The sequence below is a fragment of the Acomys minous genome (assembly GCF_964271855.1).
Source record: "Acomys minous genome assembly, chromosome: 12".
Taxonomy (NCBI): domain Eukaryota; kingdom Metazoa; phylum Chordata; class Mammalia; order Rodentia; family Muridae; genus Acomys; species Acomys minous.
This window is the reverse complement of record NC_140493.1, coordinates 4,234,940-4,256,936: the sequence shown is the minus strand read 5'-3', so window position 1 is coordinate 4,256,936 and position 21,997 is coordinate 4,234,940. Positions and strand designations below refer to the sequence as shown.

Genomic DNA, 21,997 nt, shown 5'->3' with positions numbered 1-21,997 from the left:
AATAAAAGAAACTACTTTGGAACTCAGTACTTTTTATTTACAAAAAGAAAAAAAAAAAGGAGTCTAAAGCTGATTCACTGGAGACACAGGAGTGATGTGGCAGGTGGGGGCTCTGGCTCTGGGGAGGCACAGGGGTTCCAGCCTCTCCTGGCTTCCCCATGGTGACCCCACCTTGCTCAGAGGCTCAATCGATGGGCCAGCAGTTGGGCCTCCACTACCACTCAGGGTAGAAGGGTTTTCCAGGAGCCTGAGTTCCCAGCTCAAGGGAGCTGGAATGGCAGGGGAAACTGAGGCCAGAGAATGCCCTGGTCTCTGCTACCCTCTTCACTGTGGTGTGACCTTGGCAGCCTCAGCCCGGATGAGGGCAATGAGGTCCTGGTTGATAAGGAAGACGAATCGCAGGCTGGCGATCTGGGCAGGAGAGAAAGCTGAGTACAGAGGTGGGACAGAACCAATCCAAGGACCAGTTTGTCATGGCCAGGTGAGACACTATGGCCGCCTCCACCCCCCACCTCACCTCCACCACAGAGTTGTTGCTCAGCCGCCACTTGGAGCCACACAGCACAGGCCGGCCGTCAATATAGATGGGCCGCCGGCCCTCGTTGGCAATGAAGAAGTCACCATTGTTTTTGAGCTTGATGACACCTGTAGAGGCAGAAAGGAAAAGGACTGACAAGATGGAGACACCCAGGAGCGAGCCAAGCGCCGCCACCCCCGCCTCCTGGATATGAAGGCATTTGTGGCTCCAAGGTAGAGATTCCAGAGCACCAGCTCCTTGCCTGCCTCAGCAGTCCATGAGGGTTCCCTGGGCACCGTGGCCTGGGGCTGGAAAAGCCAGTGAGAGGCTGGAGGATGTCCCCACCTCAGTTCCATGGAGTGGCAGGGTGGGCATACCTTGCTTTCGGGAGATCTTCCAGGCCGGACCTTCTAGAGACAAGTCCACGTCGATCTGGTTGTCCTTGGTTGCTCTGCCGAGGGTGATCTGGGAAAATGGGAGGTGAGGGCTGGGGTGGAGAATGAGAAAAAGGAGCCCCACACACCAGGGAAAGACAGGAAGTCAAGGACTGGGCAGAGAAAGGGATGTCGGAGGAGGGGGTGCCGAGGCAGGATGGGGACAGTGACAAGCTGCCCTACCTCACGAGAGCGCATCAGGTAGCGCACCATGCGGCCCCGCAGCACTGCCAGGGTCTGGTTGTCGAAGTCCGGAGAGCTCATGCCTGAGAAAGAGCAGGGTTAGCAGAGCCCTGCCTCAGGGCGGGGCAGGGAAACCGCACACCCAGACAGGCGAGGGGAGGGGCTCCATGGACGAGGGACACCCAGGAGCCGTTCTGGTCCCCTGCACCTCACCTGTGATGCTGTCCACCAGCACCTGCCACTTATGCAGTTCCTGTTCCAGCTGCCGGATCTCGCGCTTCTGGCGCCGGTCAGCCACTGTCAGCTCTGAGGTAGGTGAAGTGGCAAGAAGAGACACTCTGATGCCACCAGCACCTTGAGCTGGTCCCCTCCGTCCCCTCTGTCCCCACAGGACACACTTACCGTGTTCCAGGACTTCATCTCGCATGTCCCTGAGTAGTGGAAAGGAAGCGTCAGACCACTAACAGGCCCCAGCTACCTGGCCCACTAGGGCACCCCGTCTCCTCAGCCGAGGGCCTCAGAAAGTTGTTTAAGCCTTGGCCTAGCCCTGGGACTGGCGTGGGGAGGAGGGGAAGGCAGTGAGCTTAAGCGGCCCCCATAGGAGAGGGTGCAGCAGGGTGGCTAGGCCCAGCAGCTGCAACCGAAGCTGTGTCTGCTGGGCAGCCTGGTGTGCCCGGAAAACTGGAGTCAGCCCTCTCCAGGAACTCACTTGAGCTTACTGTCGTCAATCAGGTCCTCTGCATCAGAGAAGTTTAGCACTTGGTCCCCCTTAGGCAGTGGCTGCACTGAATAAACAACAGAGAAAATATAAACATCGAGGTCCTACTCCCGCCTCAGCTGCCCAGCAGCCAGGTGAGCTGAGCAGCGAGGGTGCAAGGACAGAGCCAAGGGATGCACTGGGACTTGACCCAATGCATCCTGCCACTTAACTTGGGACAGAGGGGGTTCAGGACAAGGACACTCCAGGTGACCTACATGGGTTTCTGGTGCACTGCAGACTCATTGGTCTCACACTAAGCTAAGGAGGACTGTCCAGCTCCCTTGTCCACATGAGGAAACTGACAGTAGAGGCTCTGACCTTAGTTGGGGCACAGCCAGGACCAAAACTGTCCCTCAGCCTTTTGGCCACGCTGGGAGGCATGCGCCATTGGAAGGCACAGGCCCAGAGAGCTGCTCCCACTTCGACTTATGGGCCATGAAATTAGCCTCACTGTTGTCAAAGGAGGAAATGGAGCAGGGTAATTACCGTTAGAACCCATCAAGTATGCGCTGGAAAAATAGTGTTTTGTGAAAGTTTTCAATGTTTCTGGTGAGAATGAAACAGACTGAGGTACCCAGAATAAAGAACTTGAGGTTCAGCCTGATGTAGTAGCACACGCCTTTAATCCCAGCACTGGGGAGGCAGAGGCAGGCGGATTGCTGTGAGTTCGAGGCCAGCCTGGTCTACAAAGTGAGTCCAGGACAGCCAAGGCTACACAGAGAAACCCTGTCTCAAAAAAACAAAACAAAACAAAACGAAAAACCAGCCAGCTCTGCAGCAGGGCAGCCAGCAGCTACCAGCTGGGTGGGGTAGGTGCACAGGAGTGCACACTAGCCTGTGAGTGAGACTGGGGACGAGAAGTAGGTTGGTCACTGCCACCAAGCAACCTTGCACCAGGTCTGCCTGACATCGGTGACTAAATGTGATTAACCTGTTCGCTAAGCCAACGGACTAGCCTGATCCTTGGGACGCTGAGCTCTAAGTAACAAATGAGAAACCAAATTCTCACACAGACTCTTAGAGGGAAAGGAAGTATATGTAAAGCCCTGGGGCAAGGCTTTCAGTGAACACAGCAGCTTCCAGAACGGTGACGAGGGAAACAGGGTGCTACGGTTCTAGTTCTTGGGGGATGGAGACAGGAAGTCAGCTGGGATGTAGAAAATCAAGACTCAAAAAAAAAAAAAAGTTCTGAAATTCCGTAGTGGCAAGGCAAGCCCCTGGCGCACTAACAGCAGCGGTGCGTCCCTGCAGGAGAGCTACAGAGCCCGCTAGTGCAGCGGAGGCCTTCACGCTCAGAGGAGCGTGAGGAGGTGTGGTGTGTGGTGCTAGTGGGTTCCGGCAGAAGAGTGAGCTGAACCACACGAGCTGCAAGCTTAGTCACCAGTCACCTGCAGGGTTCCTGCAGCCCAACCAGATGGCTCTCCTAGCGCTTGTCTTCCAGAGAAAAGGAGCTCAGAGGTGAGATGGGTAGTAGAGGGCATTCCAGCCCTTGGAGAAGAGGAACTGTGGGCCTAGATATGAAATCCCACTGGGCATGCTAGGGGCAGACCATAGACAGCACAGACTCCCTGGCCAGGAGGCAGGCAACGGGAGGAGGGTGCCTGATGACCTCTTTAAAGATTTGTACAGTAAGTACTCTGCCCACATGTGCACCTGCAGGCCAGAAGACGGCAGCAGATCTCTCTAGAGATGGTTGGGAGCCACCATGTGGTTGCCAGGAACTGAACTCAGGACCTCTGGAAGAGCAGCCAGTGTTAACCTCTGAGCCATCTCTGCAGGCCCCTGATGCCTCCTTTAACGGCAGCCATTACCTCTGGGGTGAAAAACATGGAGAAGCGTGAGTCGAGAAGGACACACCCAGTTTGCCCCAGTGCAATGCTACCTATGAATAATGTACTAATGCATTCTTTAGGACACGCCCAGTTTGCTCCAGTGTAATGCTACCTATGAATAATACACTAATGCATTCTTTAGGGGATGGTAAAATATGTCCAGAAACAAAACGAAGCAAAAAAACCTAAAATCCTAAACAACAACCTAAAACCCTAAAACAAGTAAGCATAAGTGCTCTTGGACTCTGGCTCAGGATGCCCAGCAAGTGTGCAGCCAAAGGCCCTGCTAGCTACAAGGAAGGTTTTGCTGTAGCAGTTCTTGTGCAAGCTGAGGTGACCAGGACACCAGGGGCCGCTGAGGACTCTGCTGCAGGACACTGGCAGGCAGCTGTGCCTCCAACACACATGCTCTCACACCCAACACCTGGCTGCTTCTGCTGCAGCTCCCAGTGGCTTACCTGTCTGATCCTCAAGTAAGTAATACTGTTTCATGAGCTGCCAGTGGGCCTGTAGGGCCTTGGCAGTTCGGGCCAGGTAGAAGGCATCAGGGTGTCTGTGCAGCAAGTCCTGGAAGGTTTCCAAGGTGGGCTGGCTGGTCTGGAGATGAGAAATAGCATCTTCATGCCAGGGCTTTCTCACTTCACCCCGTCCCCTCCAGAGCCTCCCAAGGAACTGACGTGGCAACAGTCACCAGAGCGCCAGCCTGGCTTCTCCACCGCAAAGGCCCCTGTAGATGTGTTCTGCGTGTGCGTGTGCGTGTGCACACCAAGACGGGGCAGGCAGCACCCTGCTCGGTCCAGCTTGTACCCCGGCCGCGCCTCCACTTACCGACCCCACTCTGCTCAGCAGCTGCTCCTCGGCCTTGCTGAATAGGGCCTTGCTCTGAATGGCCGCGATGGCTTCTGGGTGCAGCTGCCTCATGGCCTGACAAGCCAGTCTGCACGTGGAGAGAAAGGAAAGGCAGAGCTGAAAGGAGGGAGTCGAGTAATCTGGGGTTCCTACTCCCCCCAAATCTATAAGCCTTTGGAACTTAGAGATCCCAAGCCTAAAGGTCCCTGGTAGAAATAGCCTGAGGCTTAGGCCAGCACTATGGTCCAATAAATGAAAAGCAACTCAGGAAACGGAAGCCATATTCTCTAAAGACCCAAGTGTGCTGGCACGTGCTTGTAATTCCAGCCCGCAGGAGATGGAGCAGGAGGACTGCTCAAAGTTCAAGGCCAGTCTGGTCTGCAGAGTAAGCTCTGAATCAGCCAGCTACACACAGTGAGACCCAGCTCAAAACAAACAAGAGGCCTGGTTCCAAGACACCCCGGGACCAGCGGTGACTCTTTCCAGCCTTTCCACAGTTACAGTTAAAACTCCACTCACTGGCCACCGTCCACTGCCTCCTTTTCCCCAAGCTGAGGCCAGCCTGTTTTCTGGTCTCTCGGGGCTATGGCTACAGCTTGAGTGGGTGGCAGGGCTGTGGAGGAGTCGATGGTGTTCAGATTCAAACCAAGCTTTGAGGACACTGAAGTAGGTGACGGGGGGAGGAGGACAGCGCTTATGTGCATGAGCTTATTCGAAACTGCTAAAACTAAGAGTCTCGGGGCTCACTTATTTCACTTCTTTACCCTTTGCTTGTTTCTGTGTTTCCAGACAGGTTGCTCTGTGTAGCCCTAGCCATCCTGGAACTCTCTCTGTAGAGCTGACTGGCCTCCAACTCAGACACCACCTGCCTCTGCCTTCTGAGAGCCGGGGCTCAGGCCCCTCTTCTTAAAAGCAGCTGTGAGCGGCCAGTGTGGACAAGCTCAGAGGTCGGACACTGGTGAAACCGGGGCTCCTGCCATCTGTCTCCTATGCTGCCTCCTCTGCCTCTGGCCTCTACCGGGACTGGAAGGGGTTTCCCTGTAATGCCTGGCCGGCCCCTCAGAGGACGCAAGCCCCACAGCCCTGCCTCCTGAGACCCTTCTTTGAGCCCTGGTAGACTCTGGCCCTCCTATACCTAGTTCCAAATTGGGGTGGCCCCCAGCACCTCCCTCTCACGGAGCCAGCCCACTCACTTGGAGATGACAGGGTCGTAGAGCAGGGCGTACCAGCGCTCCTGAACTTCCCGGAGGGTGAAGCGGCAGCTGAACTTCACGCCCAGGTGGACAGATGTCAGGTCATTGGTCTGCAAGATCCAGACAGCTTTGCTCCAGCCTCAGCACTGGGAAGAATCCTTCCCTTGGAACCATAGGGTCCCGCTAAGCTGGGATGGGGGCTGGGATTTGGAGAGTCGGGGAGAAGAGAACCCCAGTCTTGGGGGGAGGGTGTTTGCTCAGGAACTACCTGCAGAACAGCATTGATGAGGAGGAGGTCATCTGCAGGCTTCCATCGGCCCAGATCCTTGGTCACCTGAAGTGGCTGTTTGCTTTTCTTCACACGCTTGGTGAGTCCAGGGGTCGGGGCAGGGCTGGGTGGCACAGGAGTACTGGGAGCCTTGGATACCTGGGGACAGGACAGGACCACAGTGAACTCAAAGCCACCATCTTTAAAGCTGGGGCTTCAGGCCTCCCGCTCACACACTGTGACAGCTGCAGGCCCAGACAACACTAGGGAGCCAAGCTGAGAGCTCAGCTTTCCAATACCCACCCCCAGCAAATTACTTCTACATAATTCTTGACCAGATGGGGTCTTTTCTCTGCTTGTGGTACCCTCACCCCAGAGTGGAGGGTGGGTGGGGAACACACCAGGAAACCACTCTTGCTGGTGCACTGTCTGGGGCCAGAGCAATGCCACCTGGGGGTTATTTTTACACCCTGCGATGCTGGGAACAAGCTGTCTGCTCCCAGAATAGATACGTGCTCCCTGCCTCCCACACTGACTGTGATACAGGATGCAGTGGCAGAGCGAGGAACGCTCAAGAAAAGGAGTAGGGAAAGACAGGAGGGCGGGGCCTAGAGGGGGCTGGGGTGGCTCGCTCCTCCGACAGGCATCATCTGGCTGGGGAAACACAAAGCCCAGCACCCTCTGGCCCCATGTTGTGCCCGCCTCCTTACCTTCTTCTTCTCACTAGAGGAAGGTTCGCTCCCTGAACAGCGGCCTGATTCCACTCCACTGGCCCCCTTCACGCGGGTAGAGGACTTGGCCAGGCTGCTCTCTACTAGCTCATCATCAAATTTCTTCCTTTTGATGAACCTGCAGGAGACGCTGCACTGTTGGCCACTGGTACTCCACCTAGCTCCACAGAGCAGGCTCCCAGTGGGAACTAACTGTCTCCACTTTCCACCAGTGCCTGGCTCAGGGGACATGGATACCCAAACACTGGCCCTCTGAGACGACAGGAGACTCCACCACAGAGGCTTATAACCCCCTCCCCTGTCCTCGGTGTCGTGGGGAGGGGTCAGCATGGAAAGGAAAGGAGCTCAGGGCTCTGCTCCAACCCCAGGCAGGCTCAGGCGGCCACTCCCAGCAAAGGTTAAGGCACCTACCCCCCCCCCCCCAGCCTTCCTGTCCAGTCCCCAGGAGCCCAGGGTACCTGGAGGAGCTTCTCCGCTTAGGGACGGTGCCCAGGGCTTGGGAGGAGGCTCGCTTCTGTCCTGCCAGCGACTCCTCATCCTCTGAGCGGCTGGCAGCGCCCGATGCCATCAGGGATGAATCTAGCAGCCCCTGAGAATCTAGAAAAAGAGAAATGGTGAGCTCAGGCTTCCCAGGTGTCCTCTGCAGGGGGACACGGTTTTTTAGCCACCACCTTGCCAGCCTTAACCCTTTCCCTGCCTCCCTGGGGCTTGAGGTTTTTTTGTTTGGTTTTTGTTTGGTTTTTTTGAGGCTTGAGGTTTTTAAGGTGGGAGATCCCCTCTGGGCTCAGACCTGGCCCAGACCTTCCACACTGGGCAGTTCTCCTGATGTCACCGTCATGTCGTGCAGCACACGGCGGTCAGGCCACACTGGTGAGCCGACACACCGGGCTCTGGGCATAACTGCTCCCTCTGCCATCAAAATGCAGTGTGCCAGAGAGCAGCAGCTCTGCAGCAAGCCAGTCAACTGTGGCTCTGCCGAGAGGTACATGGGTGGTGCTGGCCCAGGGGGAGGTGGCCATGCCCGGAGGGGACAGAGACACTCCAACAGGACCCGGGGATAGATCAGCAGGTTCCTGGAGCCTGAGCCTTTGGAGAGCTGGCCTGGGCTCAAGTACCTTTGTCCATCCTCTCACAGTCCCAAGGCCACTGGCTCCAAACCACAGGGCTGGGAGGGACGGTCCCACAGGCTCATCCAAGGATTCAGACCAAGTGAGCTCAGGTGCCGAGAAGAGAGTCTGCAAAGGAGAAGCAAGGCTCCCTCAGGCTCAGGTTCCCCCGGGCCAAGCCTACTTACCAGTTCCTTACACTTGCCCGCGTGCCCTGTCTCCTACGGTAGGGAGGGTATATACAGTGGGAAGAGGTTAGCGCTGCTCTCAGTTACACCTAACAGCCAGCAGCTTCTGACCAGTGACTGCTCCTCCCTTTAATCTCAGTACTAGAGGCAGAGGCCGGCGGCTCTCTGAGGCGACCCGGTCTACACAGCAAGCAGAGCTACACAGTGAGTCTGTGCTTCAGAAAAATAAAAACAAGGGGCTGGAGAGATGGCTCAGTGGTTAAGAGCGCTGTCTGCTCTTTCAAAGGACCCGGGTTCGATTCCCAGCACCCACACGGCAGCTTGAATCTGTTTGTAACTACAGTTCCCAGGGGTCTGATGCCTTCACACTAATGCACATAGAATAAAATTAAATTATTTTAAAAACACAAAAATATAAAAGTAGCTATGTGGAAGTCACTGGGGCCTTCGAGAGTATGATAAAAGCTGTGGACAAAGACAAACTGGGTTCAGAGACCTTCTAATTTTACCAGTAGGTGCCAAATTAAGCATCCTGACTGTTAACTAGAAAGGGTCAAGGGATTCTTGGCTCACTTTGTTTTCCTTAGATGCCCCTTCAAATCAGGCTGCAGCCGGGGACTGTAGGTAGAATTCCAGTGTCTCGCTACCCCCACCCCCACCGTTCCATTTGCAACTTTAACTTAAGTGGGTGGTACCTTCTGAAGATTAGAAAGTGGCTTGGTAGCCTGGCGTGGTGGCGCACGCCTTTAACCCCAGCACTCGGGGAGGCAGAGGCAGGTAGATCACTCTGTGAGTTCGGGGCCAGCCTGGCCTACAAAGTGAGTCCAGGACAGCCAGGGCTACACAGAGAAACCCTGTCTCGTGGTGGGCGGGCGGGCGGGGGGGCGGGAAAGTAGCTTGGGCTTTGGGACACCTGCTTCTAACCCACGGAAAACTCAGGTACTGGACTTCCGGGAGGGTGGCGAGCAGGCCCCGCCCCTTCTGACTCCGGGGTCGCTTTAGAGCAAAGTTCCAGCCCTGCTCCGTAGGTGACGGCTGGGAAACGTGGGCGCCACAGAAGAGGGCGAAGGTGCCCAGGCCCACAAGCAACGGAGGCGAAGTCTTTGCTGTCCTCCCCGTCCCTCCGCCCCTCCGGCGAGAGCACGCCCAAGGACAGGGGTCAGCCCGGGTCTGTTTCAGGGACTCTGGGGAGGAGTGGGGATCTTGTCAGCTCTGCAGCTCGCAGCACTGCACCGACACACCACGATGCTCTCGAAACCTGGCTTTGAGCCCCACAGGACGGTGGTAGCGAACCAGGACCAACCACCAGCCAAGCCTCGCCCCACCTCGAGCATGCCACCTTTGCGCATGCGTAGCACCGCAGGCCAGCTTCCAGCACGGTCCGACTCACGCATGCGCAGATTTTTCGGGGCGATACCGGGGCGGAGCCCCAAATCTTGTAGAGGGGTTGTGCCCCGCGGCGCATTGGGAAACCCCATTTCACTCCCAGGTCTACTCAGAACACTAAGAGACGAACCGCGAGGTCTCACCATTCCTAGGCTGCCAGCTCCAACAATTTCTCCGCGGCGACAGCAGGAGCCGCAGGGCCAAAGCCGGCTTCCGTGAGATACATCTACTTCCGGGTTACGAACAAGGGGTTGGACGATCATTTCCGGTTCGTTCTGGAAACGTGAGTCAAAGGGGCGTGGCTGTGCGTCCGAGTCGAAACCATTTTGCGGGAAGCCGGAAGTTTAACTTTCCGGCTTGGAAGAACCACATAGGGTGGCGTTTAGGCCGGAGCGATTTCCCGTCTCGAAAGAGGAGCGGGGAGGGGAGGGCTTTGTGGTGAGAGAGGCGCGGGACCGCCGTTCGAATTTGAGCTTCGCCAATCAGCACTAAGCTTGGAGGGTCCTCCCCAGGACCAAATTGTGTACTATCTGCCTGTGGTTTTTAGATAAACTATTCTGTCAGGCCCTTTGCTAAGCACAAGACGGTGAGGAAATCTTGAAGGGCTTGCTCTAGCTGGGGAGATGTGGTGGCTGCACAGTACGATCAGAGACGAAGGAGGGCGGCCCGGGCCACTTACAGCAGATGGACTCCATCTAGGCTTCTGGGGCCACTCGTGGGTAGCCAGGAGACCAGCCGGATCCTTTTCTGAGGACAGTGTTCCCTGAGGGAACTCTTTTGGAAGAAGGAACTAGGTCCCGGAGAACCGGACACGTCAGGGAGTTTGGGGCTGTGAGAGCTGCTTGGGGAAGCTGGGAAAGTCGGACTCTGATGGTTCCGTTTGTCCCACGCCTCCTTCGAGGGGCACACGAGTGTAGCGGGCTCTGGCGGGCACAGCTCTCTTAGAAGAGCATTTACCTTGCATGCCTGACGTAATTGGTGTCAGGTGCACACTTTGGTTAACGCTCAGCTTCAAGTCTCCACCTGATTTACTGCCACTAACTTATTTAAGAGTATGTTCTTGCCTTATCTTCCCCCCCCCCCCCCCGAACATCTAGGTTTTCTGGTAGTGGGCGTGCTGGTTAGGTTTTCGTCGATTTGACACTGCGAAGAGGAAACCTTTGAGAAAATGCCTCCAGCCGACTGGCCAGTCGGCAAGTCTGTGGGGGTCTTTTCTTGATTGGATGAATATAGGAGGGCTGGCCTACTGCTCGCGGACTCCCCCCTGATTTGTAAATGAAGGCAAAGTGGGCAAGCTTCTGAGAGTTTGGAGAATTTGTCAGTAAAGAGCCGTCCTCCGTAGAATGTGCCCCGGTGTTTGCCTTGAGGTTCCTGCCCCGACTTTCCTCGGTGATGGAGTGTTGACTTGAAAATTTAAGATGAAATAAACCCTTTCTGCCGGGCGATGCAAAGCCATACAAAGCGAGTCCAGTACAGCAAAAGTTATACAGAGAAACCCTGTCTTGAAAAACTGTAGTTTGGATGTTTCTGTTTAATTGATGAAGTCATATATTAAATTTTCCTGCTACGTGTGCCCCGTCCCATAGATGCATCCGATCTTAATCATATGCACAGTTAATCATGCACGAGCATAGGATGGCAAATAGGGGACTCCCCTCACATTACTGGCAGACGCAATCTTGCCTCTGTTGTACCTGTACCTAAAACCGGTTCAGACTGGATCTGCCTTCTGTTCTTCATACCCTGACATGTTGGGAATACAATTGAACAGAAACTATCTTGGTTTGGCTGTTACTAAGGGTGGGAAAACTTCAACTGTTGTTCATGGAAGAGAGCACTCCAAGCCTGGTGCACAGAGACGGATGAACGAGCTCTGAGGTCCACGTACTTCGTCTGGCGAGGGGTTTGTGTGCATAAGACATTCAAGGATGCTGCCAGTGGAGTTACTGCAGGAGGGGCGTGTGCGTACCCAAAACCAGATGGGGTCCCCGGATAAACTTTGGCCTGTACCAGTAGGTCATTCTTCAGGGGCAGGGTCCTAATGAGGAGGACAGGAAAGCTGGGCTGGGGAGGCCTTGCCTAAGCTATGTCTTAGGTCGAGCAAGTGTATGAAGTACAGCATATTTACATTTTTCAGGGGGGGAATGAAACAAAAATCAGCAGAAAACTGTCATATATTCTGACAAGGTCAGCAGGAATTTAATCAAGCCTCAGTGCGTGAAGGGAGCACAGGATCTCTCAGACACAGACTGAGCACAGCACCCTTGGGACTGAGCTTTGTTCCTTAGGGGAAGGGTCGGGTTCTCGGGACCCAAAGCCGAAGCTCCCCGCAAGGCCCTGGCCCTAGGCCATTCCTGGCCTTGCCGAGCATATTCTTGGTTTTATACAAGGAACTACTGTACCCTCTCCCTACATCAGGACCTCAGGGGAACGCTCCCCAGGCTACTAGTGGCTCTGCCAAGCGTGTTCCTGGCTTTTGACAAGGAGCTGTGTTGTTCCTCCATACATCAGGGACTGAGGAAAGCCTTGCTTCAGCCCGTCTGTCAACACTAACTGATCACCTATGCTTTCACTTGCCCCTCTAAAGAAGTGTGAGCCCCATCCCCACCCCCACCCCCTTGCTCCTGCCCCCTGCCTAGCTGTTCACCTGTAAGAAGAATAATTTGGGTCTTTTCCCCCCAGGACTAAAGTGCAGGCTTAGTATCTGTTGAGTGGTCGTCTTTAGTTACTACAAAGGAAGCGTCTATGGGAGGCCAGGGCTGTGCAGGAGCAGAAACAGAGCCCTGAGTTAAACGGGTTCAGTTCCAGGCACCTATGAGGTGTCTTGGTGGAGGTACTGGGTTAGGGTTAGGGTTAAGTTTAAGAGGCAGATGTGGCCTGGAGAGATGGCTCAGAGGTTAAGAGCACCGTCTGCTCTTCGAGAGGTCCAGAGTTCAATTCCCATCGACCACATGGTGGCTCATGACCATATGTAATGAGATCTGGTGCCCTCTTGTGGCGGGCAGGTGCACATGCGAGCAGAATATTGTATAAATAATAAATAAATCTTTAAAAAAAAGAAGAAGCACAGGCTGGGCATGGTGGCTCACGCCTTTAATCCCAGCACTTGGGAGGGAGAGGCGGGTGGATCTCTCTGAGTTTGAAGCCAGCCTAGTATACAAAGAGAGCCCAGACCAGCCAAGGCTGCACAGAGAAACCCTGTCTTGAAAAACTAAACAACAGAGGCAGGCGGATCGCTGTGAGTTCAAGGCCAGCCTGGTCTACAAAGCGAGTCCAGGACAGCCAAGGCTACACAGAGAAACCCTGTCTCAAAAAACCAAAAAAAAAAAAAAAAAAAAAAAAAAAAAAAAAAAGAAAAACTAAACAAACAAGCAAAAAAAAGAGGCAGACAAACACGCAGCAAGGCATTATCGTGAAGTGTTGGGTGAGAACGCCTAGGGAGGGGAGTAGAGACAGGTACAGTGAGAGAGGGCCAGGGCCAGTGCACGGCACCCAAACAAACAACAGAACAAAAGCGCAGCCTGTAGCAGTGAGGCCAGCCACCCAGCTCAGTTAACCACCGTGGTGGAGAACGGCGTCTCCGAGTCCAGCATGCTCTTTCCCTGGTGTGGATGTCACTTACAGTGGGGGCAACGTTCATGCCTCCTTTTAGTTCTTAGCTCAGGACTCTGGGCTCCTCCTGGGAGATGAGAGCACAGTGGTAGAGACCACAGAGTCTGGAGTCAAATTGCTTGGTTTTATTTTTATTTATTAACTTTTGGTTTATCTGATTTTTTTTTAAACACAGGGTCTCTCCGTGTAGTCTTGCCTGTCTTGGAGCTTGCTGTGTAGACAAGGCTGGCCTAGAACACGAAAGAGATCCGCCTGCCTCTGCCTCCCAAGTGCCAGGGCTAAAGATGTGCGGCAGCATACCTGGCATTTGGTTTTATTTATTTATTTACTTTAAAAGATTTGGGGGGGGGGGCTGGAGAGATGGCTCAGAGGTTAAGAGCACTGACTGCTCCTAAAAGCTGGGCATGGTGGTGCACGCCTGTAATCCCAGCACTCAGGAGGCAGAGGCAGGTGGATCACTGTGAGTTCAAGGCCAGCCTGGTCTACAAAGTGAGTCCAGGACAGCCAAGGCTAACACAGAGAGACCTTGTCTCAAAAAACCAAAAGAAAAAAAAAAAAAAAGAGCACTGACTGCTCCTTCAAAGGTCCTGAGTTTAATTCCTAGTAACCACATGGTTGCTCATAACCATCTATAATGAGATCTGATGCCCTCTTCTGCCTGCAGGTGTGCATGCAGACAGAATACTGTGTACATAGTAATACATAAGTAAATCTTTTTAAAATATATTTTATTAATTTATTCATATTATATCTCAATTGTTATCCCATCCCTTGTATCCTCCCATTCCTCCTTCCCTCCCATTTTCCCCTTACTCCCCTCTCCTATGACTGTGACTGAGGGGGACCTCCTCTCCCACCCCCACCATATATGCTCATAGGGTATCAAGTCTCTTCTTGGTAGCCTGCTACCTTCCTCTGAGTGCCGCCAGGCCTCCCCATCCAGGGGATGTGGTCAAATATGGGGCACCAGAGTTCGTGTGAAAGTCAGTCCCTACTCTCCACTCAACTGTCTTTTTTTTATAAGTTTTTTTTTTCTTTATTATACATACAGCATTTTGCCTGCATGTTCCTCTGCAGGCCAGAAGAGGGCACCAGATCTCATTATAGATGGTTGTGAGCCACCATGTGGTTGCTGGGAATTGAACTCAAGATCTTTGGAAAAGCAGCCAGTGCTCTTAACCTCTGAGCCATCTCTCCAGCCATGGTATAGTGATTTTTTTTAAAAACTCTATTCTGTTTGGGGTGTTTAGGCCTCAATTTTCCTTCTAATTTCCCAATGCTGCATAGAGAGAAAGTCAGTGGGGAGAGCCCCTATATTTCTCCCGGCTGTTGAGGGTAGGGGGGGTCTTTAGGGCAATACCAGTCTCCGTCAACAGCAGATACAGCCAGCGGTCTCCTCCAGACGCTGTGGCCCAAAGTGATTCTCTCTGTCTGTCTGCTCCAAATTGCCACACGCCACCCACCAACACTATCACCCCATGCTCTCCCTTGGGCCTTGTTACATCCTCAGAGCTGTAGACCACGCCCCTCTCCGTCCTGCACTAGGAAGGCCTTACCAGCTGGCAGAAGCCACGCCCCATAGGGAACACTTTAGTAAAGCTTAAACTGAAATCCCACACTTGAGATTAAAACAAAAACATATTTACATAACACAACTGATCTTACAAAGAAACAAAACTTTCATTACATCATGGTTTTATTTATTTTTTTTAAGATTATGTCTGTCCCTTTCTATGTGCAGGCACATACATGTGCCCACACACACATGCCCATCCATCATGCCATAGCATGGAGGTTAGCTCTCTCCTTCCACCATGTGATCCCCAGGGTTTGAACGGAGGTTGTCAGGGTTGGTAACATGCACCCTTACCTGAGGATGCACCCTTACCTGTGGGCCCATCTCACTGCATTTTTAAAATTATATTGTATGTATGTGTGTGCTGGGATTAAAGGCATGTGCCACCACCACCTAGCTAGTTAAATTTTTAAAAAATATCTTTTTATTTATTATGTATACAGTGTTCTGCCTACATGTACACCTGCAGGCCAGAAGGTGGCGTTAGATCACATTATAGATGGTTGTGAGCCACCATGTGGGTGCTGGGAATTGAACTCAGAACCTCTGGAAGAGCAGCCAGTGCTCTTAACCTCTGAGCCATCTCTACAGCCTAGTTAAATTTTTTTTAACATGACTAAATTTGCACATCTAAGTCCAAAGTTCATAATTATACTTAATTTTAAAAATTAGATTACTCCCATTGATGTGAGATGTATGACACAGTTTGCTCCTCTACCTGTTTTCATTAACATGGCTTTCAAAGTACTTGCCTATATAATTATAGACGAGAATGAGATATAAAAAAAACAAAGAAGTAAAATATTTAGGATGGTAACTTTCCATTTTGGAATTTGACCACTTGACACAAGCTAGCATTGTGGGATATTTGATGCCATTGTGAAACCAGGATTGTGAACTGTAAAAGCCTGTTTCTGATTGTGGTGTGGCTCAGTCTGTGATCCTAGAGCTTTCTGTTTACTGTACACAAGTGCTTGTGGTGTGGCTCAGCTGTAGCACACACGGTTAATCCAAGAGCTTTCTGTAAACAGGATTAAATAAAGTTAACCCTAGGTCAAGCGACGGAGCAAGCCGCCACACTGGCAGGAAGTAAACTTGGGGAAAGTCTGGAGGATGCATAGAGGTGCACAGGAAATAGAGCTGAGACATGAGCTGAGCAGGAAGGTCAGTGGGTGCTGTCTCTGCCTCTCTGAGCTATCAATCCTTCACCCCAACATCTGGCTCCTCAGTCTTTATTGGTAATATGGACAATTGGGATTTTTTTGGTTTGTGTGTTTTGTTCTGTTTTTGAGACAGGGTTTCTCTATGTAGCCTTGCTGTTTTGGACTCGCTTTGTAGACCAGGCTGGCCTCTGGTCTACAAGTCACAGCGATCCACCTGCCTCTGCCTCTGCCTGGGATTACAGGTGTCCACCACCTTGCCCAGCTCAGGATTTATAATAAGCTGGAGTACTTTGGGAAGATGAAACTCACTGAGAAATGCCTCCATCAGATTTCCTGTAGGCAAGTCTGGGGCATTTCTTTCTTTCTTAATATTTATTTATTTAGTATACAGTGTTCTACCTCCATGTAACACCTGCAGGCCAGAAGGGGGCACCAGATCTCATTATAGATGGTTGTGCGCCACCATGTGGTTGCTGAGAATTGAACTCAGGACCTTTGGAAGAGCAGGCAGCACTCTTAACCTCTGAGCCATCTCTCCAGCCCCATGGGGCATTTCTTGATTGGTGACTGATGTGGGGGCCCAGCCCACTGTGGGCAGATGGTCCTGGGTTGTATAAGAAAACAGGCTGAGCAAGCCATGAAGAACAAGCCAGTGAGCAGCGCCCTCCATGGCCCCTGCTTCCATTCCTGCCTCCAGGGTCCTGCTTTGAGCTCCTGCCCAGACTTGCCCTGAAGACAGACCTGTTATCCAAATAAATAATCCATCCTAGTGTGCTTTTGATCACACTCTTTATCATAGCACTAGGAAGCAAGCTAAGGCAGTAGCTTATTGGGACGTCCAAGAACATCAACTGGAAAACCGATAACAAGTAACACACATTCATATTCCTTTCTTTCCTTCTGTGTGTGTGTGTGTGTGTGTGTGTGTGTGTGTGTGTGTGTGTTCACGCACATATGGAATCCACCTCAGATCATCAGGCCTGATACTTTAAGCAAAATAGACATAAGCTAATGTACACTTCATCATGAACTCAATAGAAAGCATAAGGAAATAAAATATGTGGTATTCAATTGAAACAACAAACTAAATAAAATAGTAGCAATCTAATCATAAATACATGCGATCCAGGTACTTAATTTAAAATGCTAGCAAAAGACACAAAAGGAAGCATGGGTGGATAGAAAGGCATAGTATATCTTGACGTAGAAAGACTCAGTATCGTAAACATGTCAGCTCTCCGTAAATTAATCTATAAATTTAATATGGTCTAATAAAAACACCAATAGACTACATAGATTGAGTATAAAGTTCATGTGTAAATTTATACTGATTTATACAGCAGCAGCAACAACAAACTAGCCATGGGCATTTTGAAAAGGAAGGTTAATGAGAGGGAGGAAGTGCTACCAAACAGCCCTGTGAACTCCGGAGAGTGCAGTGCATACATAAGCAGTCCCATCACGGCAAGAAAATGGTCCAGAAATAGACCGAAGACATTAAAGACACCTAGTACGTTATAAAGACAGCACTGTCTGTCAGGAGGAAGAGGATGGACTGTTTAGTACGTCCTGCTGAGACAACTGTGTAGCCACCTGGAAAATCCAGTGAGGCCGCTCTGCTTCAATTCTTCCACTAAATCACACATCCATGTGAATCAATTGTGTTTAAATAAATGCAAAAGAGTAAAATTACAAACTTACAATGTCTGAGTAGAGAAAGTATTTCTCAATGCTTAGGAAAGACAAATTCTGTCAACAGAAAAATCTATAATTTCTGCAGAGGGAAAGCACACCATAGACAAAGACAAATGGAAAACCAGGGGGGATATTTGCAGTTCATATCACAGACAAAGGAACTAATTTGCTTTATGTATACAAAATCTTTTCAAATCAATATGAAATACAGCAAAAATCCTTAAATGGGCTGTTGACAGAAAAGGAAAGATAAATATCCCTTGGACATATTTTAAAAATACTCTAGTCCCTCACAAGGGTATTGAAATTACATTTAATAATTTATTTTTTTATGTGCATTGGTGTTTTGCCTGCATGTATGTCTGTGTGAGAGTGTCAGATCTTGGAGCTACAGACAGTTGTGAGCTGCCATGTGGGTTCTGGGAATTGAACTGGGGTCCCTTGGATCACAGAGATCCGCCTGCCTCTGCCTCCCAAGTGCTGGGATAAAATGTGTGCAGCACCATACCTGGCTAGTTTTATTTTTGTAACATTCTCTGTGCTTGTGGTAAGCTCATTGGAAATGATTTATTCATATTGGTGTCCTCAGTGCTTGGTACAAAACATGACACCACAGTAGGTGTTCAAAAAAATGACTAAGAAACCAACCACTAGCCAGATGAGGTGGCACTCCCTTTAATCCCAGCACTCAGGAGGCTGAGGCAGGTGTATCGCTGGCCAAGGAGGACCATGTAGTGAGACCCTGTCTCAGTCAATCAGCCAGTAAGTACAAAGTCACTTAATTTGATCTGCTTTCCCAGCAGAAGCACAGCGGAGGCGAGACTGCAGCTGCAGAGCTAGCAGCTCCCGGGAGGGGAGGGCAGGCGTTCCTTCAGAACTTGACTTGGTTTCTACACAGTCCTCTGGGCAGGATGCCTAGTGTGAGGTGTTAGCGGATATCTGTTCAGTGAGTAAGTGAATGAAGGAGGGTGTGGCATGTGTTTGGCGGAAGTCCACAGAAGGGCCTCCTGGCAGAATTCTTAAAAATAGTTGCCAAAATAATCATTTGTAAGAATACATTTCTGAGCCGGGCAGTGGTGTAGCATGCTTTTAATCCCAACACTAGGGAAACAGAGGCAGGCAGATCTCTGTGAGTTCGAGGCCAGCCTGGTCTACATAGTGAATTCCAGACAGCCAAGGCTACACAGAGAGACCCTGTCTCCAAACAACAAACAAACACACACCCACCAACCGACAAGCCCACATTTCTGCACTGCAGGGTTGAGGGCCCAATGGGGCTGGGTAGCCAGGCAAAGAGGAAGTGCCCCAAGGCTGAAAGGAGAGAAGACCACCTCTGCAAATCATCTGTAGGAGCTAGATGGGCAGGGGATGGGCAGGAATCCTCTGCGTCTTCGTCTTCCTCCTGCCTCTGCTGCCCTTGCTTGCCTCCCACACACAGCCCAGCACCTTCCCAGATGAGCCCCTGAGCTTCTGTGGTACTGTAGTTTCTAAGCTTCCTGTAATGTCACCTCTCCCCTGCCAGGCCCTTGAACAAGCACTTTGCTGCCTCCTAGTGGTTTCTGCAATAAAAGATCTCTCCCAGGAAGCCAGGCGGTGATGGGAGATGGCACCTGAATCTTCTTAACTTTTGGACAACCCCAAATTATTACTGACGGCTTGAGAGGAAGCAGCCTTAAGAGTTCCTCAGCTAAGCCCTGGTTGTCGTGCCGGCTGGTCTCAGGTTGTACTGGGGTAGTTTAGCTTTAAGAAAAGAATTTGAGGGGGCTGGAGAGATAGCTGAGTGGTTAAGAGCACTGTCTACTCCTCCAAAGGTCTTGAGTTCAATTCCCAGTAACCACATGACAGCTCACAACTGTCTGTAACTCCAGTTCCAAGGGATCTAACACCCTCACACCAATGCACAAATTAAAATTAAATAAATTATTAAAGAAAAGAATTTGAGGGCTGGGCACCGTGAATCCCAGGACCGAGGGAGAGGCAGAAGGATAAAGAGCAGAAGTTCAAGACCAGCCTGGTGTACACAGTGCGTCCTAGGCCAGCCAGGATGCAGAGTCAGACCCTGATTCAAAGGGAGGAGGGCGGGATGGGGGCAGGAACAGTCTGCTCTTCCAAAGGTCCTGAGTTCAATTCCCAGCAAGCACACGGTGCCTCACAACCTTCTATAATGAGATCTAGTGCCCTCTTCTGGCGTTCAGGTGCACATGCAGGCAGAGCACTATAAGTAATAAATAAACCTTGGAGGAAGGCTAGATCTGAGCCAGCAGGCCAGTCCTACCCCTTATGTTGAGGGACATTAGTTAGTGACTCCTCTTTGCCTTCTCCCAGCCAGTAACTACTGTTGTTGTGGACTATTGTTGTAGACAGTGAGGAAACCAGCCCAGAACCTCATGCAGCATGACAGGAAAGGCCAGCGCCTGTGGAGAACTGGAGAGAGGTCCTGTGCCTCGAGGGACCCTAGCCACTGTAGTAGTCTAGCCAGTTGTTTTTGCAGCTAACAGAAATCTAAGCTAATAGCTCCCAGGGCTGCTGCGTGATCTTGTGTACCAACAAGGCAAGGGAACAGCTGGGCCTCAGAAACCATCTGCCTCCCAAAGTTCCTAGTAAGGCTGTTTTCTTATTTTCCTATGGTGTGCACACATGGATGACTCTCAAGCCCGGGGCTTTATATGTACTAGGTAAGTACTTTGCTGTTCAAGTACAGCCCAGGCATCTTTTTGTTTGTTTGTTTCTTGTTTGTTTGTTTGTTTGTTTTTCAAAACAGGGTTTCTCTGTTTAGCCCGGGCTATTCTGGACTTGCTTTGTAGACCAGGCTGGCCTCGAACTCACAGCAATCCACCTGCCTCTGCCTCCCAAGTGCTGGGATTAAAGGCGTGCACCATCATGTCCGGCTTCTGGTATTAACTTTTAAAAAGATTTATACTTAGTATGTAGTGGATGTAAACATGTTCTTATTTTGATCCCAAGTGTGGGATGTTGTGGAGAGCCACAGAGCCCTTTGTGGACCCCCGCCTCCACATGGCGCCCAGCATGCAGCCGGAGCCGCCTCGATTTAAACAACTCCTTATTTGAAAAAGGCCCGCTGCTCGTGAGCCTATCAGAGCGTGAGACGTGTCTTGGTGTGATTGGCTGTTTGAGTGATATAAATGAGTGTGAGGGGAGTGGCTTGGGGGGATTTTCACCGAAGAGAAGAAGAAAGGCCTGAATAAAGCTGCTTGGGAGAAGAACCGGTGGTCGCATCTTTCTTGCCGGTCAAGCGAGGCGCGACAGGATGTAAAACAGACTTATGTGTGTGTGGTGTTTTTCTACTGAAAACAGACTTGTGAGAGAATAAGTGATGTTCGTCCACTGGAAGAGGAACTGCCTCTTGCAGGGGCCTGGTCGTTGCCAACTGATAAGCATCCTAGTATGGACTCTGAGCAGTGACAGACAGACAGACAGACAGGGCCTTTTGGTCTTGGCTGTTCATCACTCCACTTTGAGACGCTCCTAGAGAGAACCGCTCCAGCGAACACTTTGAGGCTCCGGGTTCCAGCTGCTGCTCCAAGCTCCAGTGGCTGCAGTTTGCAGTCACCTTTGCTGAATTGCTGGTTTGCTGTTTAACTGGTCAATCACACTGGTGGAATCACTCCAAGGAACTGAGTATGAAAAAGGTCTACTTGTTCTGTTCCCATTAACCTCCGTTTTCTCTTATCTAGGGCAGGTGGGCTGGAAGGGAGGTGTAAGCATTAAAGAACCCCAAATAAGGTAGTATTTTTTTGCGTGTGCTGGGAATTGAGTTTAGGGACTTTCATGTGCTAGCAGGCATTCTACCCCGAGCTTTATTCCCAGCTCTATCTTTTTTTTTTTTTTTAAGATTTATTTATTATGTATACAGTGCTCTGCCTGCATGTACACCTGCATGCCAGAAGAGGGCATCAGATCTCATGATAGATGGTTGTTTTTGCTGGGAATTGAACTCAGGACCTCTGGATGAGCAATCAGTGCCCTTAACCTCTGAGCCATCTCTCCAGCGCCCCCAGCTCTCTCATTATCTTGTAATCATGTGTATGTGTGTTTGCGGTGGGTGTCTGTGTGTGTGTGTGAAGTGTTCACGGAGTGACGTGTCCATGGAGTGAGTTACAGGCATTTGTGAGCCGCCGGTTGACGTGGGTTCTGACCAAACTCAGGTCCCCTGCAAGAGCAGCGCACACTCGTAAGCTCCGAGCGTCTCTCCAGCCTCCAGCTGTTTGATTTCCAGAATCTCCATTTTTAATTTCCTATGCTTCCCAATCTACTCACATGGAATGTCCACCTTTCTGCTGGAGCAGACCCTTCAGCAGGTTAGCTCCTCTGCAGGGCCCAGCTGGCATTAGCGGCGGCTCAGCCGCGCGCGCACAGCTCTTTGAGATGACTTATCTAATCAGGAAGCTACGCCCGTCCTGCTTTTCTGAGTCAGCCTCCCACAGTGAGTGAGACCGGAGAACACGGCTTTCTATCCCTGGCTCTTCGCCTAGCTTATTTCCAA

General features: G+C 51.3%; 1 protein-coding gene across 2 annotated transcripts; it reads right to left on the bottom strand.

The window, feature by feature from the left end:
• Positions 1–15: 15 nt before the first annotated feature.
• On the bottom strand, positions 16–9,706 carry MCRS1 (microspherule protein 1). 2 transcript variants are annotated; one of them, XM_084750162.1, is made up of 15 exons: positions 9,591–9,706; positions 7,883–8,002; positions 7,226–7,364; positions 6,747–6,885; positions 6,037–6,195; positions 5,769–5,878; positions 4,555–4,663; positions 4,185–4,323; positions 1,844–1,919; positions 1,537–1,565; positions 1,348–1,440; positions 1,135–1,217; positions 895–982; positions 518–645; positions 16–411 (listed from the first exon to the last, which is right to left on the bottom strand). In XM_084750162.1, the coding sequence occupies exons 2-15, from the start codon at positions 7,890–7,892 to the stop codon at positions 325–327; spliced, it is 1,389 nt and encodes a 462-aa protein (XP_084606288.1). In that variant the 5' UTR covers positions 7,893–8,002; positions 9,591–9,706; the 3' UTR covers positions 16–324. The 2 variants fall into 2 exon arrangements, with proteins under 2 accessions (XP_084606288.1, XP_084606289.1); XM_084750163.1 differs by lacking the exon at positions 9,591–9,706 and adding an exon at positions 8,757–8,776.
• Between the last annotated feature and the right edge of the window lie 12,291 nt (positions 9,707–21,997).

Bases quoted from the DNA above. Each gene is read 5' to 3' on its own strand.
- MCRS1 (XM_084750162.1), bottom strand. The intron at 5,879-6,036 runs GTAGTTCCTGAG...TGGATCTTGCAG, and splicing joins TCATCAATGCTGTTCTGCAG to ACCAATGACCTGACATCTGT. The intron at 4,664-5,768 runs GTGAGTGGGCTG...CTCCACGTGCAG, and splicing joins TACGACCCTGTCATCTCCAA to ACTGGCTTGTCAGGCCATGA.